Source organism: Stenella coeruleoalba, assembly GCF_951394435.1.
Source record: "Stenella coeruleoalba genome assembly, chromosome: 4".
NCBI classification, from domain to species: Eukaryota; Metazoa; Chordata; class Mammalia; order Artiodactyla; family Delphinidae; genus Stenella; species Stenella coeruleoalba.
Window position 1 is genome coordinate 102,386,549 of NC_137149.1, and position 23,598 is coordinate 102,410,146.

General features: G+C 37.2%; 1 protein-coding gene across 6 annotated transcripts; it reads left to right on the plus strand.

Annotated features, from left to right (window-relative positions):
• Nucleotides 1-4,360: 4,360 nt before the first annotated feature.
• On the plus strand, nt 4,361-11,752 carry EPGN (epithelial mitogen; the record flags this gene model as incomplete). Of its 6 annotated transcripts, none has more annotated exons than XM_079920948.1 (5): nt 4,361-4,403; nt 4,962-5,051; nt 8,188-8,308; nt 9,039-9,191; nt 11,070-11,752. In XM_079920948.1, 5 exons carry the CDS (start codon nt 4,361-4,363, stop codon nt 11,122-11,124), a joined length of 462 nt encoding a protein of 153 aa, XP_079777074.1. In that variant the 3' UTR covers nt 11,125-11,752. The 6 variants fall into 6 exon arrangements, with proteins under 6 accessions (XP_079777074.1, XP_079777076.1, XP_079777078.1 ...); XM_079920950.1 differs by having other exon boundaries at nt 9,039-9,065; XM_079920952.1 differs by having other exon boundaries at nt 4,962-5,024; nt 9,039-9,065.
• Between the last annotated feature and the right edge of the window lie 11,846 nt (nt 11,753-23,598).

Below are 23,598 nucleotides of genomic sequence, written 5' to 3' on the forward strand. Positions count from 1 at the left end.
GCAGATTTCTTTGCTAAAACTGGGCTCAACAGGCTAAGTTGATGCCTAGTTGAGAAAAGGAGTAGGAGAAGTCTAAAGCTTGGTCAAGAAGGGAGCCTTTGTCAACACATAAAGGAAATAAAGTTGGTTCATTGTTATCATGACTTTACTTATGCATATTTGGGGTCTATAAAAGACATATGATTGTCTTGTGGAGGAGGTTTGGAGAAGTAAGTTCTCTTCTACACGTATCTGTAAAAAGGACCCCGAAGAATTAATGAGGACTGAACAATAACATGAAGATATGAAGGTGAGAATGAGCTTAGCATATATATATATATATGAAAGCAAGGGCTACAGTCAGACTGAAATGAAAAGTGTGTGTTGCAGAGTGGTGGAAATACAGCTGGAAAACAGCAGAAGTAGGTTAGAGAAAGCCTGGATAAATCAGAATTTAGACGATATTTAGTCAGTGATGAGAGTTGTAGTTAAAGCCTAGAAGACGTTATCACTGATTATCATGAGGAAGTTGTAAAGAGGAGCTTATTTTGGAGAAGAGATAATATGTTCAGTTTGACATGTTGAGTTTGAGGTGATGGCATAATACATAAATAAAAGTCCTGACATAGTATCAGTCTGGTATGAGAATAATTCATGGCTAATGATGAAAACTGAAGATGCATCAACATGTGTTAACCGCTAAATTCCTAACCTTGATTGACCACTATATACACCCTGCATCTTTCTACACTTGTTTGATAGTAACAGCTATCTTTAATTGAGCACCTATCGTGTGCTAAATGCTTTACTTTTTTGTTATTGTTGTTACTGACGATCCACATTTGATATATGAGGAAATCAACCCTTGAGGTTATTAAAAAGTCTCAGCAAAGGCCAAATGGATAGCAAAGGTAGAACTGGAATTCAAAGAAAGTTCTGTTAGGATGATGTGAACTGGAACCCACTCTCTTTTCATTCTATCACTCTACCTCCCCTCAGTGCCCACCTCCCCTGCCACCTAGAATCCTTTCTCTTATCACTGTATGTCTAAATTCTACTTGCTATTTAAGATTCACTTCAAATGAAACTCATCCATGAGAAATGCTGTGAGAGTTTGACCAAGTCCCACCCCTGAACTCTTATACACATTTATGTACACATTCATGGCAGTCATCCGTCTCTACCCAGCACTGTAGTTATGTATGTACTTTCCTTAGCCCCCTCTAGTTCTTTGAGGTCAGAGTCTATGCAGGACTTTTCTATTTGTCTTACAAACATTACATGTTACAGGCATAAAATGGTTTATGAATGGATGAAAGGCAACTGAATTCATGAGAATTACAGAATAAGTTTAGAGAGAGATAAGCAATGGGCTGATGACCATTTCCTGCCAATGTCCAGCAACAAGTTTTGGCTATTAGTGAAAGAGCAAGAAAGAAAAAGGGGGCTTCCCTGGTGGCGCAGTGGTTAAGAATCCGCCTGCCAATGCAGGGGACACGGGTTCAAGCCCTGATCCGGGAAGATCCCACATGCTGCAGAGCAGCTAACCCTGTGCATCACAACTACTGAGCCTGCACTCTAGAGCCCGAGAGGCACAACTACTAAGCCCACGTGCCACAACTACTGAAGCCCATGCGCCCCAGAGCCCATGCTCTGTAACAAGAAAAGCCACCACAATGAGAAGCCTGCGCACCACAAGGAAGAGTAGCCCCCGCTCGCTGCAACTAGAGAAAGCCTGCGCACAGCAACAAAGACCCAATGCAGCCAAAAATAAAATAAATAAATAAAATAAATAAGTAAAAAAAAAAAAAAGAAAAGAAAAAAGGAAGGAAAAGAGAGGAGAGATGAAGAAAGGAAAGGAGGGGAAAGAAAGGGAAAGTAGGAGAAGGGAAGGAAAAAAATAAACTTAACAGCAAGGGAAGGGAAGAGAAGACACTTCCAGAGATGCTTATAACTATAGAGAGATGAATAAATTAAAAAGATGAAAAATGGTCGGAGGGAAAAATGATAGTGGGGTGCTGCAGCTCTTAGCCTTCTTTTTGACTCTAACATGTATCAAGAATGAATACGAGTATCCGTGAGGCCATGTTACAGTACCCACCTCTCCCATTCTTCAGGATTGCGGAAGGACTCCCTGATGAGAGGATTGAAGATGTGAAGATAGGAGGTTTTCCTATATAGAGTGTAAGTGGGATCCATCATGATGAGTCCCAGAGGAAAAGAAACATATGGGATGACTTGGAGCTATTTTCTTAAGCTCAAGTGGTAGGTGAGTTTCTATATTATATGGCTTAATTCACCAGAGTGGAGAAAAATCTAGAGAGACAGTGGTCCACTTCTTTCAGCCCAAACATGTGTAAAAGCCATAATTCATTTGTTTAGATTCTTATGGTAAGGTAATTTACTAAAATCTTGATCTTAGGAGATAATCTGAATTTCTCTAAGGTCAGTATACTGACTCCTACCAGAGGACACAGCTGGGGAACTGGAGAGGGCGTATGATCTGGAATCTGAACATGGGCTCAAGTCCTGACTCTAGGGTGTGTCCTCTGGCAAGTCACTTAATTCTTTTGAGTCTTCATTCTTTATTTGTCATATGGAAATAAAAACAAGGCCTGTTGTTTATTTCTTTATTCACTCAAGACAGATTGATTGAGTATACTCTACACTATATATTAGGCACTGGATTTGTTGGGGCCGGGATTACTGAAGACAGAATTGAGATATGTATGAAAACCTTCTGCAAAATGCAAAGCACTGTCAAGTGCCAGTTAACAGTCACTATAAAGATGGTCGTGGTACTATGTCCCAGTCTTAGAAATAAACATATTTAACATTAGACCTAGCATCTTCCTCCTGAAACTGCAGTTGGCTGTGGTTTATCTAATCCTTTGTAAATGATTTTTCCTTAAATTCTTACCAGTGATACAGAGATGATTATTTGACTTATAATTCAAATATGATTTGCTTGGGAAAAACAGTATCCAGAATTTGTCTTAATAATAAATAGTTGTTTAAAACTCTACAAAAGTAGGAATATGAACTGTAGGCACATTTAAAGGAAGCCAAGGATAGTCTTTTAACTTTAAAAGGATGACTCTGTGGCAAGTGATTGCCCAAGGTATAATGAGTTCAACAAGCTCATTCTTGTGTGATTTCTAAAGCCAACTTCATATTTGAATAGTGAAAGGGATCCTTTCCGGTAAACTGAATTTTCTGGGTGGACATGATGCAAATGACAACCTATCTTGACTTAAACAGGTTTTTAAGGTACAGAAAATATTAGCAATTGAAATTACTGGTCGAAAGTTGCAATACTTCAGCAAAACATATTTATAAATTATTTATAATAACTTGGGGCAAGTGAAAAATTTATGGAAGTTCCTATAGTCACAAAAAGTAATAGCAATAATTATATATTTTGGCCTTAAAAGTGGTACTTTAATAATCATAAGTAGATTAATAGTAAGAAAAATTTGAATGTTGTATTAAACTAAAAGCTTTCTATTCATTAGGTGTACCAAACATAAATATTTTAATTTTATCTTAATGGAGATGACATTATTATTATTATTACTATTATTATTATCATTATCATCATCATTATTTTAGTGCTTTACTGGTTCTCTCTAGAGCCTAATCATTAGGGCATATACTTAAGAACTGTAGTTCCTAGAACTCGGTAGCCTATTCCATTTACTCAGAAAAATAATAAATGGAAGAATGACATAAATGTAAATCTTATGCTCTTAAAAACAATTATTTTTACAGAAATTGAAATAGTAAAACTAAGTAGCAAAACCCAAAATGGAATATTAAACCTTTATTTTTACACACATTTAATTGTTCTCTCCTGCCCATAAATTACAAAATATCTTGATTTGCAGTGGAACCCAATCTGTACTGAAAAGTAGTGTAACTGACTGCAGCTTCAGGGATATTTCTTTTACGAACAGGTTAAGATGTTTCCGACTTTGGAAATATCAAAACTCCCCTTTCTTGGAATCATTTATAGGTCACTATCAACTTTGTAGCTGGGATAATTCTGTTCACACCAAGGGGGCTTTTCCTGAATTCAGATTCTTTTTTGTTGTTTTCAGTATGTTTACAGACACGATTATGCCCACAGGTAACAGGAAACCAGTGTTTCAAAAGAAAATTTGATCACACTGCTAGATAACACAGGTATCCTAAACAAGTACACGAATGCCTCAAGGCTTCAAGCTGCTGCCAGAAAGACATATTTTTTTGATTGGTAAGAACTGCCAGATGACGCTTCATGAAATATAAATGCAAGAAAGCCTCCGAGAGAGCTCAATAAAAGCCTTCCACCCGTCATTCTAGGAGGATAACAGCAAGATACTGTTAACAAGTGCAGGAAATGGCTTTCGGAGTTTCAATATCAGTCTATATCTTATTCAATGGTAGGTCATTTCTTTTTGCTGTGTTAATTTTGTGTCATTGTAAAATGTGAATAGGATTTGTTTTATCTGAATTAGTGAGGAGTTGGCTTTTAGCAGTTGTTCTTCATGACAAAGATCCAAGCAAGGAATTCGTGAATTAATTTAGTTTCTTATGTAATGTATGTTCCTCTTTTAACATATTTTGACACCTCCTTTTCTGAGATCTTTATATTGTTTGTTGTACACAATTGAAGAGTAGTTGATACATATGATATGATAGTGTCCTTGTGATTGAATGAGTTTATAAAATGTAATAAAATTTATCTTTTGAGTTTATAAAATTTATTTCCTCTTAATAATTAATGTGTTTCTACTTTCTCTAACTATAATGTAGTGAGTGGAATTGATATGCAAGAGAAACTATCAAGAAACTGCCCTTGTCAGGTTATGGATTTCAAATGTAAATGAATTAAAAATAGAACAGATGTGGGACTAGATAGAATAACTTTTGATCTGTTGCTGGTATGTAGAAGGAGGCTCACCTGCTAAAGATGCCTTCCCTCCCCCCCCTTCACACAGCTGTGACAGCATTGACTGAAGAGGCAGCCAGGACTGTAACACCCCCAATCACAACCCAGCAAAGTGACTGGACCATTAACAAAACAGAAGGTATTTTCTTCACACTTTTGTATTTCAAGTGACTTTTTTTTTTTAAGTGACTTTTTTTTTAATGTTTGAGAGAAATTTGGATTGTGATAAAAGCAACACTGGAAATTTTTAAATATATATTTTATTATTAGACGATCTTTTATCAGGATGCTGTTAAATGGAAGTGACGGGTAAATGTGTCAGCAAAGAATTCTCTTTTTAAAAGGAGGAAGTGAAGCAAATGAGAAAACGTTGTTTTCAGTTACTGTCCTGGATGTGAAACATGCCACCCTTTCTGCTTGATTCCTGCTGGATTCCCAATAACCCATGTGCTTCCAGAGGCAGTTTGTCCCTATTTTGGCATTCTTGATGAGTGACGTTATAGTTTGATCTGTGACTGTGAGCTTTGCAGCCAAATAAATTATGGTTACCAGATGAAGCCTTAATCCATTTTCCCTCATTTTTGGAAAGATCTTTCTTCTTGTCATTGGGAGCTTTTGTTGTTGCTTTAGTATATGCTATACCTCCCAACAACTTGTATCCAATTTTTGTTGTTGATGGTGATGATATATTTTATTATTGTTATTAAAATAGCTTCTGGCCACTGTTGAGCATCAGCATTTTCCCAAACTCTTTGAACTCTTAGAGGTGACCTTGGGAAACTTACCTGCCAAGACCTGTGTATCAGGTGGTTGTGATTCTCATACAAATCACATACCACCCCCTGATGTGAAGATGGGCTTTGTGACTTAGGACCAAAGAAACACCATATCTTGCTCTCAGAGCCACGCAAGTAAAAGAAGATCAAGTTAAATATTTTGTTTCTGAATATGAAAGGTAGTAATATTTAAGTATTCTTCATTTCACCAATAATTTTTTTTTTTTTTTTTTTTTTTTGTGGTACGCGGGCCTCTCACTGTTGTGGCCTCTCCGGTTGCGGAGCACAGGCTCCGGACGCGCAGGCTCAGCGGCCATGGCTCACGGGCCCAGCCGCTCCGCGGCATGTGGGATCAAGCCCCAAGAAGCCCTAAGCAAATTTTTTTTAATTTAAAATTATTGGTGGGGCTTCCCTGGTGGCGCAGTGGTTGAGAGTCCGCCTGCCGATGCAGGGGACACGGGTTCGTGCCCCGGTCCGGGAAGATCCCACATGCCGTGGAGTGGCTGGGCCCGTGAGCCATGGCCGCTGAGCCTGCGCGTCCGGAGCCTGTGCTCCGCAACCGGAGAGGCCACAACAGTGAGAGGCCCGCGTACCACACACAAAAAAAAATTTGCTTAAAATACTTTGCTCATTTGAGTTTTTGCATATATATCAATTTGCAAAATAAAATTAGTGAGGCTTTTAGAATAACTTTTAGCCAAATTCTTCATGTCTTGAGCCTTTAAACAAAGAGGAAACATCTTTGTTGAGAGATAATACTGTAGAGAATTAAAGAAGTACAGTTTCCTCTCAGTGACATAACAGTGTGTCCATCACCACCTTTTCTCTTCCCTAATAGTGAACTGCAAGTCAAATTCTCCAAGTTACAGGTAATAATTATGGACAAAAGGGATTGAATATATCACTTCAGTAGTTTTTTCTTTGCTTTCTTGATGGGTGAATTTTAGTTCCCTGCTTTTCATTTAACTTAAAAATCTGAATCCAGTATCTCAGGAAAGTTTCATGAAGTTATAACTAATATTCTTCTCCTTAGAGGAAAGATGAGTCTCTAGTATATTCTTTCTTTGGAAATGTCTTCTTTCAATTCTCACATTTTCTAGTAAGTCCTGGTTCAGGCTTGGTTAATTGAACTTATTTAATCTTGAAGTAGGAAGAATCTACCACAGTTTATAATGAGAAATTCCCACTCCCTTAGAATTAATTATCAAGATGAGAAATTAGATTTACCATACCACAGTTAACAAAATGAATATGAATTTTAAGGTAATGTTGTGTCTTCTCAGCCAAAATGAAGTTATATAACAGTATGTTGTTGGTGACTTAGTACCTAAAGATTTAGTATTTTCAATATAAATAAGTATGCCTTTTTAGATCTTTTTCTCCTGAAAACAAATAAGTATGATTCTCTTAATCTACTTAGCAAGGTGAATATAATATGATAACTAAGGTTGAGGAGATATGTTTATTCATAACAGTGACAAAAATAAAATGCCACTAATTCTTCTTGAGAAGAATTTAAGAATCAGTAATTAAAGTATACTAAAAAGGACTCATTTATGCTGTTTTGTCATTCCCACTGCATAAACCTCAAGGATAGTATAGGTATATGTCTTTAGTACATCAAGGAATGAAGGATAAGCAACCTGAAATCTAAGTATTTTGCCACAGTACAGCTTCCCAAAGGGAAGTTTCCCATAAAGAGGCTTCTGCACACTTGACCACAAAGGTTTCGCCAAGTGTGGTCATTTGCATAGTGTTAAAGCTAGAAATCAAAACCCAGGTTTTCTAATTCCAACTCCATGGCTTTTCCCACAATCTCATAATGCCTCTTAACTGAGTAAATTTTCTAATTAACATCTGAAGTTATTGTCTTAGCTATGTTAAGCCTGAGCCATAAGTTGTTTCTGGCTTCATGTATAGGTCATAACAATACCTCTTCATAACAAGGGAAAACAATCCCTTTTCCATTAGCTACTTAAGGTAGTCTGCATAAGAAGAAGGGGGGATTCTCATCTCACTCTTCTCTGGGGAATGAAAAGAAATCAAGTTCATTATCTCCCAACCATAAATCCAAATCTTCCTAAGTGCTTACTTCTCAGGTGTAAAGGGGAGAATGAAAAAAATTGTATTATTTCATTTGTTTCCAGGCATATATTTGTATCCAGGCATATATTTAGAAAGCCTTGCCCAGGACAGCATGCTAAGACTAGAATCAATGCTGCCACCTTTTGGCAAACTTGTATCTATATCTTATTACATAGTTTCCAAAGAATGGAATGATCATCAATCTACCTCCAGCCCCTAATTCATTAATATGTCTTAGATGATATTAACCCAACCTTTGTAAATATAACCTGTCAAAGGAATCAATCAATAGTTCAAATGACAGAGCACTCAAAGAATATTCCTAAAATTAAAGGCCTTTCTGTATATGTGTTACAAATCTACTGTGGAAGTGTGACCCACCTCATCTGTTAATACTGTATCTCGTTTTTCTAGCTGGCTACACAGAAGGACCCATAGCGTTGAGGGTCTCACATCCTTGCCTGGAAGACCACCATAGTTACTGCATCAATGGTGTTTGTGCATTCCACGATGAGCTGGAGAAAGCCATCTGCAGGTAATTGCAAAGAACTTCCCAAGCCCTAGAGATGGGAGAAGGAGAAGGTATGCCTCGTTTCACATGGTGTTTCACATAGTACATTTCCCCACGCCTCCATCTTATCTAGTAAAAAAGGTACATGATCTGAACGTGATTCACCAATTCTCTTTGTATTTGAATATCTAAGGGGTCTTTTCTAACCTACCTAGTTTTCATTACTCAAAAATATGGTTCCTAGATTAGCAGCATCTGTATAACCTGGGAGCTTGTTGAAAATGAAGAAGCTCACACCGTACCTCAAAACTACTGAATCCAAATCAACTTTTAACAACATGCTAAGAAGTTTCCAAGTTTTTATGGATAGATTATAGGATAAAATGAAACAGACTATGGCAAAAACACTTCAGGAATATAAAGTTCTAGATCAACTGAGATACCATTTTTATGATCGTTGATTGGCTCAGCATCCTCCTATGAAAGAGTAGGTTAACAATTTTCTAGATCAGCTCATGCAAGGGTCCTACCTTTCCCTCCTACCAATGAGGGAAGTTGCATTAATATGGGGTCTTAATCAAATGATTATTGTAAAATACATGGCTTCTTCAATACATTTAATAGATTGGCTTTCATTTGGTATTGGCCTCTTTAATTAAAATCACTTTTTATTAAATTTTTTCATTCTTCGAAATTTGTCATTTGTGTTTCTATCATGAGTTTTAAAATTATACATTCTTTTCTTTTTTTAAAGGTGTTTTGCTGGTTATACTGGAGAAAGGTGTGAGCACTTGACCTTAACTTCATATGCTGTGGATCCTTATGAAAAATACATTGCAATTGGGATTGGCGTTGGATTATTATTAAGTGGTTTTCTTGTTATTTTTTACTGCTACATAAAAAAGAGGTATGAAAAAAATACAAATTATGAAGTCACTAGATACTCATTCATTTGAGAAATATTCACTGAGCCCCTACAATGTACCAGGCACTGACATATGTAATTTTTTTTTTTTGGCAGTACGTGGGCCTCTCACCGCCGTGGCCTCTCCCATCGCGGAGCAACAGGCTCCAGACGCGCAGGCTCAGCGGCCATGGCCCACGGGCCCAGCCGCTCCGCGGCATGTGGGATCCTCCCGGACCGGGGCACGAACCCGCGTCCCCTGCATCGGCAGGCGGACCCCCAACCACTGCGCCACCAGGGAAGCCCGACATATGTAATTTTTTAGTGAAAATATGGCTGTAAATCTGGCAAGTTTCTGCATATCTGTTTTGATGCCTTTTCTCATAAACCCAGACAAGAGGTAAAAATTTACCCACAGTTGCAATAGGATAGTTCTAATTTACAGTTTCCCTTCATCCCCAACTCTGTCTGCCTACATCAAAGTTACAAATGTGTAGGACAGTCGGCCCACAAGGGTAACGACTAATGTGTTTTGTGCACAATTATATGAAGTGTCGAATACCATGTCTGGCACACCATAGACACTCAGTAATTATTTGTTGAATGGACAAATCAAAACATGAGTGTTAAATGAATGAAAATGTGTGATAAATGTGGGCCATCTTCTTCCCAGACATTAGTTGAGGGTATATTCAGGAGATACTGTCTACTGTTAAAAGCTAAACAAGATAAATTTGATCCACTAAGTATAAATTACTCATGCACTAATTATTAATTATTATCATTATTAATTATTATCATTATTTCTGGCTTTTCCACACTGGCAATTTTTCCTTTAATCCATGTATAGGGAAAAGTCAAGAAATAATGTGATATACATTAAAGAAAAGGTATAAATACATTTCCCTTGCTGTACTCCATTAACTAAGTTGTCATTTTTAAAATGACCAAAAATTATTATACAACATTAAAAAAAAATTGCTTAATAATTGCATCTTAGAGGGCTTCCCTGGTGGCGCAGTGGTTGAGAGTCCGCCTGCCGATGCAGGGGACACGGGTTCGTGCCCCGGTCCGGGAAGATCCCACACGCCGCGGAGCAACTAAGCCTGTGCGCCATGGCCGCTGAGCCTGCGTGTCCGGAATCTGTGCTCCGCAACGGGAGAGGCCACAGCAGTGAGGCCTGCGTACCGCAAAAACAAAAAACAACAACAACAAAAAAATTGCATCTTAGAATAAAATCTGTTAATATCAATTGTGGATCAATTGATATAAAATCTGTTATATCAGTTGCCTAAGAGACCAAGAAAGAAAATAAAAAAGGAAGTAAGACCTTTTAATATTAACAAGATAGCTGTCTGGGATCAGGTTCCCTAAAAGCTGAACCTAAGATAGAGACTCCTGACTGAGTGATGACTGGTCAAGGGAATGCTCAAAGGTGAAATCTGTAATGAAGTAGGAAAGCTAGAACAGAGGAAGAAGGTAAGCAAAGATGTAGTTTAGCTGAAGTCTATCCTCAGCCTGATTCCAAAGGGAGACCTAGAACATGACTGGCATCGCTGACCCATCCCAAGAAGGTGAGGGATCTTGGTTGTAGTACCCAGCATCATCAGGCATGGGTGTCAGAGTGCTCCTGGCAGGGGCTTGGAATCTCCTAGGAATCTTCAGGCAAAGTCCTCTCTTGGCTGAGGACAATCTTCTAGAGAAGGATGGTACTGTGAGCCTTATTAACTAACACCCACAACTGCTGGGGGATGGGTATACCAGTGGGTAAAGAGGATATGGGTGGGATACCAAGAGCAATTGCTACACCAGAGCATTTATATAATCCTCAATAAGCTATACAAACAGCAAATTCATATGAAAACCAATACTCTGTTTCAGGTGTCTAAAACTGAAATCACCTTACAATGTCTGTTCCGGAGGAAGACCACTATGAGGCCTTTGTAAGAAATTTTCATGAGTCATTGGTGAAAATCAGTGGGCCCAAAACTGAAATTTTCAAGTGAAACAACAAAACTTCCTAAGCTGACTAGAAAGTTGGGATCACGATGAAGCAAGAGAATAAATTTCAACATTGGTCCTTTGGCTTTGCCATTTTTAAAGTGCCACGGGAGCCAAGGAAACAAGGTACAGTGACAGAGGTCAAGTTCACAGTCCTACTCTGGGTTTGTTGCTGTTGTGTGATTATTGTTCTCACTGCAGAGAGACTGAGTTTTGTGCCTCTGACTACGTCAGATGTGAATTTTCATGGGAATAATTATCAACCTTGCAGCCAGCCAAAGCAATGCCAAGCTTGGATCCTTCACTATGCTTGCTACGAGGATTCTGGACCACTGCTCTACGGACCAAATCCCAAACATGATGCTTTCATGGTGTCTAAAAGAATGCGATGTCAGCTATTCAGATGACATTTGTATTATGGCACCTCCAGTGAACCAAACTTATGATTAAAGTCTAAGCTAGAGAAAAGAAATGGAATATCCAAGGCAAACATAATGATACCCAACTTGTGACAACACTGTGAAATATGGAATAAGCTAAAGAGTTTCTGATGACTGAAAGCTACCTGGATATTGAGCCCTGAGGAGGCAAAAAGGTTTTGTTTCTGCATGGATTATAAAATTTTGTGTTGGACTCACTGGTCCCCGAATGCTTATGTTCATCACTTTCTCCTATTGTTAGTGGAATTACCTGGCGATTATCTATTTGGACTGAAATTCTAAAATTCTACTAACAAATAAAATCCTACAATTGGCTCTGAAATAGAAACTGAAGAACTTGACATAAGAATTTTTCACCAGCCAACAGCGGGTGGACATTTTCTTTACCATTTCTGGGTACCGGAGAGAAGATTTGCACAGAGGGAGAGAAAACGGAATATTGGTAGAAATAACAATTTGAGAATTAGGGTCCTTCCTCTCTAATCATATTTCTTCCACCTAATTCGAATAGTCTTGTTCAGGTCCCTTAATTTCTTTGGGCTTTGATCAGTTTGTACAATGTCCTTCTAACTCTAAAATTTGATTGTGACAGAAGAGAGAATATTTTCCACCTCTCAACTCCATCTCTGTCCCTGATCTCACCTCTCACCCCACTGGATATCATCTTAGGTGTATATTTTATTATTTGGTTTGTAAAATAATAATTTAAGAATTTGTTTTTAAAGGAAGTAAAACATGAAATTAAAAATAATAATATCTACCATTTTTCTTTTAGATTCAATCTAAGACTATGGACTTTTTTTTCTATTGTGGTGTAGATAAGCAAAATAATTTTGATCATGAGATGGGTTAAAAAAAGATCAAACATGAATATTCTTACAATGGTAGCCTAGTAGCAAGCCTTTCTCTTATATCAAGTTGTGACTTTTCATTCACTTCTAAACAAAACTACATTCTGCTTTCCTTTGAATAGAAGGCATTTCACTTGCTTTGTTTTTCCTTCAGAAGGAATTTAATGCAGATGAATTGCATGTCAGCACTTTCTGCATGACCTCTCAAAGTATGCAGAGGTTACATCATACCAAGGAGTGGGGAGATGAAGGTTCCTCCCAGTGACTCCAGTGACCGCACCTAGAAAGCTGGGCTTTTCCTGAGCATTTCAAAAAGGTGTTAAAAAGCTGGGTAGAGTCCAAGAAGAAACACTAAAGCTTAATTAAGGACTGCCTCCCGATGAAAAGAAGAGGAAGTAAGGGTAGAGTCTGGGGAGGTGATAACCTAAAAAGTTATAACATTTGCTGTCTATAAATATTTCTAAAATGTAAACATAATTGAATTGATATTAATCAACAAATTAAAATTCCCAGAATGCCAAACCAAAACATAAAACCAATAGAAATTCAATTTTTTTCACCTGTGGAAGAGTATACATTAACATTATAAAATCCACCCAGTGAGACCACATATATGGAAATTTATTTATTTATCTATTTATTTTTATAAATTTATTTATTTATTTTTGGCTGTGTTGGGTCTTCGTTGCTGCCCACGGGCTTTCTCCAGTTGCAGTGAGCAGGGGCTACTCTTCATTGAGGTGCACGGGCTTCTCATTGCAGTGGCTTCTCTTGTTGCAGAGCACAGGCTCTAGGTGTGCAGGCTTCAGTAGTTGTGGCACATGGGCTCAGTAGTTGTGGCTCGTGGGCTCTAGACTGCAGGCTCAGTACTTGTGGCTCAGGGGCTTAGTTGATCCACGGCATGTGGGATCTTCTTGGGCCAGGGCTCGAACCAGTGTCCCCTGCATTGGCAGGTAAATTCTTAACCACTGCGCCACCAGGGAAGTCCCTAAGTATACGGAAATTTACAGTGTAGCTAACGAGAAGCTATCTGTTTATGGTCCGTCATACAAAAGAATCTTGTGATAAACTCCTAGAGTTCATTTTCCGGGAAGGAATCCCTGGCATTCCTATGGTAATATTTACACATGTAAGCAGGCCTTAAGTAGGAAAATGCATAAGTATTAGATGTTCTGCAAATTTTTCATTTTCTATTTTTTCCTATATGCAATAAGACCCTGAAAAAAGCCTACTAGTGAAGCCCTGGCATCAGAACTACATTTTCAGCTATTAGGTGAGGTGGGTCATTTAGGAAAGAAATGAGAACATGTTTCTGGCATCTTTGACTAAATCAAACGGGCCAAGGGGTTCATCAATTTCTTTTATTTCCCATTTTGTCTCCTTCCTGTTTCTGCCCTTCAGTTCTTGAGAACACATTCTTAGGTCATCGATATTCATGAGTGAGTCATTAGTTAGCCTTTTGGAGCATAATGGCTGTGGGAGCAAACATTATAACTTCAGTCGTGCTTGAGTGAGTAAATTTACAAAAAGGGAATTATAACTGCTTGTTATTGTATCTTCTTTCTCCAAATTACTTTTTTGTATAATTATGTTTTTATAATGTTGGAAAGTAGATGAAATCATAACACATTCCATCTTTTAGTGTTTCCTGGCACAGTACAACCCTTAATTATGAAACATCTATTTTGATGATGTCAAGAAGATTTCTATTCATTACACGTAATTGAAAAAAAAAGTCTGACTAATTTAACCTTTTGATGTTGAACATAGGATGATTTGCCACAGAGGACATGAGTACACAATTTAACTTCTCTGTCTTACAAACTGTAACACATTCTATGGTATGATATAAATATTGATATCCTACAACTCATACTCATGGGAAGGGTTACCAGAATCTCTCTGTTGCAAAATACCACTCTTTCTGGCTTACATCATGATTGCATGACATCAGGATATTAGCAGTTGCCAAGATGAGCTGGAAGTGTTGAAATTTAATTTGTGAGCCTGGCGCTGCTAATCTGCATGAGTCCACATTTCTGTCCAACCTTTTGGCACAGCTCTAGTCAGTAGCATATTCAGAAGCATATCTTCCAACTTCAGCTCCAAATTTCTGTGAGATGTTCAATGAATGCACGACTCAGAGTGCAAGGGCCTAAGTAGTCAATATCCTAAGAATTCAAAGGCTAGACTCCTTGAGAATACCCACATGAATAAATGTGTCCCATCTGGACATTTCACTCCTCTGCCAAAACTGAACACGAGGGCTGTTATAGATTGTGGACAACACCCACAGCTTCCAGAGAAGCATCTCCTAAAGATTAGGAATGTGATGATATGGTAACAAGAAGACTTCAGTTGTTTAATCGGGTCTTATCTCTATACTTCATGGCCTTTCTTGGTAATTTTTATGTCTCAGATAATACTGGAGCAGAAGTCATTTAGATTGAAATTCCGTTAAGACCATAAGCAAGCAGGTATCAAACTAGCAGTGTTAAGAGAGTGTTAATTAGGCTTCCCATCTTTCTGGAAAAAAATGGCATATACAGATTTTTTTAATTGCACAAAAATATTGATTCAATATTAAGTCCCTTCACAAAGCAAGTTAAAGTAATAGTGTAATATGGCTATCATTTATAAACACTTATAATATTTGAAAAGCATTGTTAGCTTTGGTTTTTTTTTTTTTTGCGGTACGCTGGCCTCTCACTGTTGTGGCCTCTCCCACCGCGGAGCACAGACTCCAGACGCGCAGGCCCAGCGGCCATGGCTCACGGGCCCAGCCGCTCCGCGGCATGTGGGATCCTCCCGGACCGGGGCACGAACCCGCGTCCCCTGCATCGGCAGGCGGACTCTCAACCACTGTGCCACCAGGGAAGCCCTAGCTTTGTTTTAATTAATCCACACCTATATGTAATTGAGGCTTAGAGAAGGCAATTCACTTTTTCAAGGTCACATAGCCTTTAAGTGGCAGAGCCTAGACATGAACCAGATAGATCTAATGCCAAAGTCCCTCATCTAAACCCTAGATGATAATGCTTCCCAATATTTTATGAGAAATACTAGTGTTGGGGGTTGGTTTCTTGATGAGCTTGGAGATACACCCAAGAGATTTGTATACAAATGAAAAAAAGTTCTTTTCTTTAAAATATATAAAATAATGACCTTTGTCATGGATCAACCACAAAAATTCCCTGCTGTCATCTGAAGATTATTAAAATATGCAGCAGATCTTCCTTAGGGTGGGGCCAGAACAAGCGTCAAGTACCTGTTGACAGTTGAATGTACAGTCTGGGGAGAGACTTTAGACTGTAAATGAACCCTGGTTTATCCTCAGGACATAGAGAATGAGGTGGTCATTTGGGAACACTTGATCCCTGTTTGTGGACAAGGGTTTGCTGGTACCAGTGTTATCCTAACTGGGACACTCTTGGTTCAGTTTGGTAATGAGATGACGAGTGAGTGTTTTTCACATCTATAGGAAAATCTCATCAACCTCCTTCCAACACATCACTCTCAATCCTACCCTAGTGCCATATATACCTTAGAGAAAAACAGTCAATGGTAGTGGTCCAGCTTGGGGCAAAAACTGGAAGCAACATTAAAAAAAATCTGCAATGGATGGACACTTCAAGGACCTGTGATCTAGTCTGGCTGTATGATTGTCTAATTTTGCTGGGGCCCTTTGGACAGGCTATCCTTGTCTGTTAAGTGAAGAAGTTACACTCTAGAGATGACCTCCACACTCCCTTCCTAGTCGAAAGTCATATGTTGAAAATGTGCAGCCTAAAAGGCAGAACCAGTCCACAGGCATATTTCCTTTGGCTTTCATGATGTTTGTTTTAAATCAAGCCCATATTTAGAAATCAAGATGTTTTAGTATAAAAATCCAGCTTTTCTAGATTCTAGAAAAATAGGAGATATAGGGGATGTCCTAGAAAAATAGGAGATAGAGCTCTGACCCTGTATTCTTACATAGCTTTGATCAGAAGGAGTGAGCCCTTGACATGCAGCCTGCTTCTGTCACTATGCTTCCCATTCAGAGTTCCTATAGACCTTAAAGTCTGCCTCCATGGTTCTTTGACTGGATTAATTTTAAGATCCTGCCTCATCTAAATTCCTCTGAGTCTAGTCATCAGAGAACCTGCAGAGGGCCTTGTTGTACTGAAAACCACTCAAGCCATAAAAGAATCTCAGATTCTTTAGGAGAACCCACACTCACCTGGAAGCTGGCAGGGGCAGCATCCAATGACTCAGACTCTCTGCCCTGCCCATGCCCTCAGTCACTCTCTGCTACAATCTTTGTCAGATTTGTTTTCTCAGTGTTCAATCCTGCTTATGTTAACTCCCTGCTCAAAAACAAACCTGATTCCCCATTGCGCACCATGTTTAACAAAGGCTCCCCTCCCAGTAGTGTGAGGCCTTCCACAGGGAGGCTCTGGTGGTCTCTCTCATGTACCCTCCAAGGGCTCCCTACTCAGACCATCAGCTGCAGCCACCAGCTGCCCTCTGCTCTCTGAACAGACCTCACAGTTCCTATCTCTGTGTTAGGGTCTCTGCTTTTCCCTCCACATGTATTACCCTCCTCCATCTCTGTGTGTCAAGATCCTATGCAATTTTTTTCAAATCCTGCCTTCTCCTTGAAGAATTATGTTATTTACAAATATCTCTCCTTTCCTTTGAACTCCTTGATTATTATTTTCTTTAACCTCTCAAATAGTGCTTACATTCTGCCTTGTGTTATAATGATTTTTGTTCTTGGCTAAGTTCCAGTGGTGGTAATAATAATAATAATAATAGACTTCATTAAGTTCATACCATAGACTGGGCACAGTGCTAAGTTACTTCTATACAGCATCTCTTTCAGTCCTCAAAGACAGCCTGGAGGAAGGTTTTATTGGGAACTGTGATGAATAGCAGTTAAAAATACCAGTCTTTGGAGTTGAAAAGTCTGTGGCTTAGATCCCAGCTCCACCCCCTACCAGCTGTGCTGCCTTGACCAAGTTTCTTAACTTTTCTAAGCCTGAGTTTTGTCATTTGTAGAAAAAGGATAATATTTATCTGCTAGAGCTGTTTGGAGGGTAATAGTGAGTGTTTAATGAATATTAGCTATTTTATGATTATTTTTCAGATCAAGAAACTGAAATTTAGAAAGTTTAAGTAATTTGTTCAGTGATATGCAGCTAGTAGGTGGTGGAACCTGGATTCTACCACAAGGCTGTCCAGTTCTGAGGCCTACTTCACTTAGCACAGTACTTTGACCATGGCTGTCACTTGGTTAATGTTGTCTAAAGCAAGATCTGAAATCTCAGAGGGCTGGGTTTTGAGTCCCAACTGTTTGTTAGCTATGCGATGGAGAATAAATTATTTAACCCCTCTAAATCTCAGTTGCCTCCCTTATAAAATGGGGATAATAATTACATCTAACCCATATGGTCATTTTAGGATTAAGTTAAATTTGATAGCTAACTATGTAAAATATTTAGAACATGGTACTCATTCAATAAATTTTACTTACAATTATTAAACATTTGAAACTCCTGTTGAAATTCTTATCGATACTTAATACAGTCACAGTTTTCTTTTTTATAACATGACATATGCCTTCCTAAAAAAGTTATCACACTGCAAATTTAAGCAATAAAAACCACAAGTCTTATGAGATAACTAAGGCTAAGGGTATAATACTCAAAAACTTTGTCAGTGACGCATTAAAAAAAAGAAACACTAAAGAAAATCATCAAGCCACAAGGGAAGAGACAAAGAGAAGAAGAAGGAATAGAGAAAAACTATAAAACAGAAAGCAGTTAACAAAATGGCAATAAGAACATACCTATTAATGATCACTTTAAATATAAATGTACTAAATTCTCCAATCAAAAATCTTAGAGTGGCTGAATGTATAAAAAAACAAGACCTATCTATATGCTGCCTACGAGATCTAAATACACACAGACTTAAAGTTAAGGGATAAAAAAAGATATTCCATGCAAATTAAAACAAAAAGAGAGCCGGGGGCAGCAATCTCATATATGATAAAGTTAAAAAAAAAAGCTGCAGCAAAAGACAAAGAAGGGCATTACATAATCATAAAGGGATCAATCCAAGAAGAGGATGTAACATTTGTAAATAATTATGCATCCAACATAGGAGCATGTAAATATATAAAGCAAATATTAACAGATATAAAGGAAAAATCAACAGTAATGCAATGATAGTAAGGACTTTAACGCCCCACTTACATCAAAGGATAGATAAACCAGACAAAAAAATCTATGAGGAAACACTGGCCTTAAATAACACATTAGATCAGACGAGCTTAATAGATGCATACAGAACACTGCATCCCCAAACTACAGAATACACTTCCTTTTCAAGTGCACATGGAACATTCTCCAGGATAGATCACATTAGGTCACAAAATAAATCTCAATAAATTTAAGAAGATTAATATCATATCAAGCTTCTTTTCCAACCAAAACATTATGAAACTAGAAATCAATTACAAGAAAAAACTGGAAAAAACACAAACACATGGAGATTAAACCACATGCTACTAAACAACGAATGGGTCAACAAAGAAACCAAATAAGAAATTTAAAAACTACTTTGAGACAAATGAAAATGGAAATACAACTTTGCAAAATCTACAGGATGCAGCAAAAGCAATTGTAAGAGGCAATATCAGAGCAATACAGGTTTACTCAAGAAACAAGAAAATTTTCAAACAAGCAGTCTAACTTTACACCTAAAGGAACTAGAAAATGAAGAACAAGCAAAGCCCAAAGTTAGCATAAGGAATGGAATAATAAAGATCAAAGTGAAGATAATAGAAATAGAGACAATAAAAAAACAGTAGAAAAGATCAACGAAATTAAGGGCTGGTTTTTTGAAAAGATAAACAAAATTGGTAAATTTTTAGCCAGACTTTAGCCAGACTCATCAAGAAAAAAAAAGAGCCCAAACAAATAAAATCAGAAATGAAAGAGAAGTTACAACTTATACCACAAAAATATAAACAATCACAAGAGACTACTACAAACAACTATACAACAACAAATTGGACAGGCTAGAAGAAATGAATAAATTCCTAGAAACATACAGTTTTCAAAGATTAAATCAGGAAGAAATAGAAAATATGAACAGACGATTAGTAGTAATGATACTGAATCAGTAATCAAAACCTCCCAACAAAAGTCTAGGATCAGATCGATTCACAGGAAAATTCTACCACACATTTAAAGAAAAGTTAATATCTACCCTTTTACAACTATTCCAAAAAACTGTAGAGGAGGGAGTGCTTTCAAACTCATTCTATGAGGCCAGAATTACCCTGATACAAAAATCAAAGACACACAAAAAAGAAGAAAGAAAGAAAGATGAAAGAAAGAAAGAAAGAAAGGAAGGAAGGAAGGAAGGAAAGAAAGAAAGAAAGAAAGAAAGAAAGAAAGAAAGAAAGAAAGAAAGAAAGAAAGAAAGAAAGAAAGGAGGAAAGAAAGGAGGAAAGAAAGAAAGGAGGAAAGAAAAAGAAAGAAAAAGAGAAAGAACATTACAGGCTGGCAGGGTGGTGGTGGTGGGATGAATTGGGAGATTGGGATTGACATATATACACTAATATATATAAAATAGATAATTAATAAGAACCTGCTGTATAAAAAATAAGTAAATAAAATTCAAAAGAAAAATTACAGGCCAATATCCCTGGTGAACATAGATGCAAAAACCCTCAACAAAATATCAGCAAACCGAATTCAACAATATATAAAAAGGATCATACACCATGATCAAGTGGAATTTATTCCAGGGATGCAAGGATGATTTAATATCTGCATATCAGTTATTGTGAAACACCACATTAACAAAACAAAGGATAAAATCATATGATTATGTCCATAGATGCAGAAAAAGCATTTGACAAAAGTCAACATCAAGATGTGATAAAAACTCTCAACAAAGTTGGTGTAGAGGGAACACAACTAAACATAATAAAGACTGTATATGACAAGCCCACAAGTAACATCATACTCAATGGTGAAATGCTGAAATCTTTTCCTCTGAGATCAGGAACAAGACAAGGATGCCCACTCTCACCACTTTTATTCACGTGGTACTGGATTTCCTAGCCATAACAATCAGACAAGAAAACGAAATAAATCCATCTGAAATGGAAGGGAAGAAGTAAAACTGTCACTATTTGCAGATGGCATGATATTCTATATAGAAAACCTAAAAACTCCACCAAAAAACAATTAACAATAATAAATGAATTCACTAAAGTTGTAGGATACAAAATTAATATGAAGAAATCTGTTGCATTTCTATACATTAATAACAAACTATCAGAAAGAGAAATTAGGAAAACAATCCTACTTACAATTGCCTCAAGAAGAACAAAATACCTAGGAAGAAATTTAACCAAGGAGTTGAAAGACTTGTACTCTGAAAACTATAAGACACTAATGAAAAAAAATTGAATAAGATACAAACAAATAGAAAGATATTTTTTGCTCATTGGTTGGAAGAATTATGGTTAAAATGTCCATACTACCCAAAGCAATTTACAGATTCAATGCAATCCCTATCAAAATACCCATGGCATTTTTCACAGAACTAGAACAAATAATCCTAAAATTTGTATGAACCACAAAAGACCCCAAATAGCCAAAGTGTTCTTGAGAAAGAAGAATAAGACTTGAAGCATCACATTCTCTGGTTTCAAACTATACTACAAAGCTATAGTGATCAAAATAGTATAGTACTGGCACAAAAACAGACACATAGATCAGTGGAACAGAATAGAGCACCCAGAAATAAACCCACATTTATGTGGTCAGTTAATCTATGACAAAGGAGGCAAGAGTACACTATGGGGAAAAGACAGTCTCTTCAATAAATGGTGTTGAGAAAACTAGACCATTACCTGAAAAAGAATGAAATAATTTTTCTTACACCATAAACAAAAATAAACTAAAACTGGATTAAATGCTTTAATGTAAGACCTAAAATCATAAAACTCCTAGAAGAAAATATAGGCACTCTTTGACATCAATCTTGGCAGTATTTTTTTTTTTTGTATCTGTCTCTTCAGGCAAAGCAACAAAAGAAAAAATAAACAAATGGGACTACATCAAACTAAAAGGGAAGGAAACCATTAACAAAACGAAAAGGTAATCTACTGAATGGGAGAAGATACTTGCAAATGATATGTCTGATATCCAACATATATAAAGAACACATACAACTCAATAGCAAAAAGAAAAAGAATTAGATTAAAAATGGGCAGAGGATCTAAATAGGCATTTTTCCAAAGAAGACACACAGATGGCCAAACAGGCACATGAAAAGATGCTCAACATCATTAATCTTCAGGGAAAAGCAAATCAAAACCACAATGAGATATCACCTCACACCTGTCAGAATAGCTACCATCAAAAAGAAAACAAATAACAAGTGTTGGTGAGGAAGTGGAGAAAAGGGTACCCTTGTGCACTGTCGGTGGGAATGTAAATTGGTGCAGCCACTATTGAACACAGTATAGAGGTTCCTCAAAATTTTACAGTAGAACTACGATATGATCCAGAAATTCCACTTCTGGGTATTTATCCAAAGAAAATGAAAACACTAATTGGAAATCATATATGAACTCTGATGTTCACTGCAGCATTATGTATAAGAGCCAAGATATAGAAGTAACCTAAGTGATCATGGATAGATGAATGGATAAAGAAGATGTGGTATATATATATATATACACACACACACACACATACAATGGAATATTACTCAGCCATAAATAAGAATGAAATTTTGTCATCTGTGACAACATGAATAGACCTAGAGGGTATTATGCTAAGTGAAATAAGTCAGATAGAGAAAGACAAACACCATATGATTTCACTTTTATGTGGAATCTTAAAAACAAAAGAAATCAACAAACAACAAAACAGAAACAGACTGATAGATACAGAGAACAAATGAGTGGTTTCCAGAGGGGAGGTGGGTGGGGGAATGGGCATTGTGGGGGGTAAGGGAACTAAGAGGTACAAACCTCCAGTTACAAAATAAATGTCACAGAGATGTAATGTGCATAGGGAATATAGTTAATAATATTGTAATTACTTTTTATGGTGACAAATGGTAAGTAGACTTATCACAGTGATCATCTCATAATGTACAAAAATATCAAATCACTGTGTTGCACACCTGAAGCCAATATAATATTGTAAGTTAATTATACTTCAATATAAACAGTAGCATAGTCTTATTGTACATTTTAAATGATTAAAGATACACAAAGAAATAATTAAATATGTAAATAGTTCAGTATGTAGGGTACATTATCTCAAAAAACACCTGAAGTTTGCTTGTGAAATGATAGGGGAAGGATTATAGAAACTGGATAGAAAGTTGTAACAGCAGATGCTCTTAACACCAACCTGAACCAATGTAGCTACACATTTGAGATTTGGGCATGTGTGTGTGTTTGGTGTAGTCTACTAAGTTCAGATCAACAGCTTTGTGCATTCATCTAGTGCTTCTCTCGAGTGAAATCATGTGTAAGGAAACAGAATTCTTATTATGCTCAAACTGTTCCTTTATGTTGGAATAAATGCACATTTTCAAAACAAGCATTCAAATAAAACTGACTGTGTCTTGAAATGATCATAACCCTTGTATCTCAACCTAAACCTTAATTATTATTATTAGGCACTTGAAGTATTCTGATTATATTAGACACTCAAGACCTTGAGGGCTGGGGGTTATGACGACCCTTATTTCTCAGTCTAAATTTTAACAGGGGTGTCAAGGACATATTTCCAAGGACCCACGATACTGGGCTTTCGAGTTCTCTCAGGCAGACTTGTTATCATCGTGTTTGTTCTTTTCTTTATCAGACTATAAATGGACAGAAAACCTCATGATTATATTTTCCTTCTTAAATCATAATCACTCTAAGATGGATTTCTTCCAAATATTATCGACTTACCGTCTAATGTGAAGGGTCCCAATTCTTCTTTCTTTCATCATGATTTATTCCCTTCCTCTTATTTTTACTCTCTGAGGGTCAAAAGTCTTTAAGTGGTGCAGCAGAAAAAAAATTTGGCTTCCTTCAGCAGT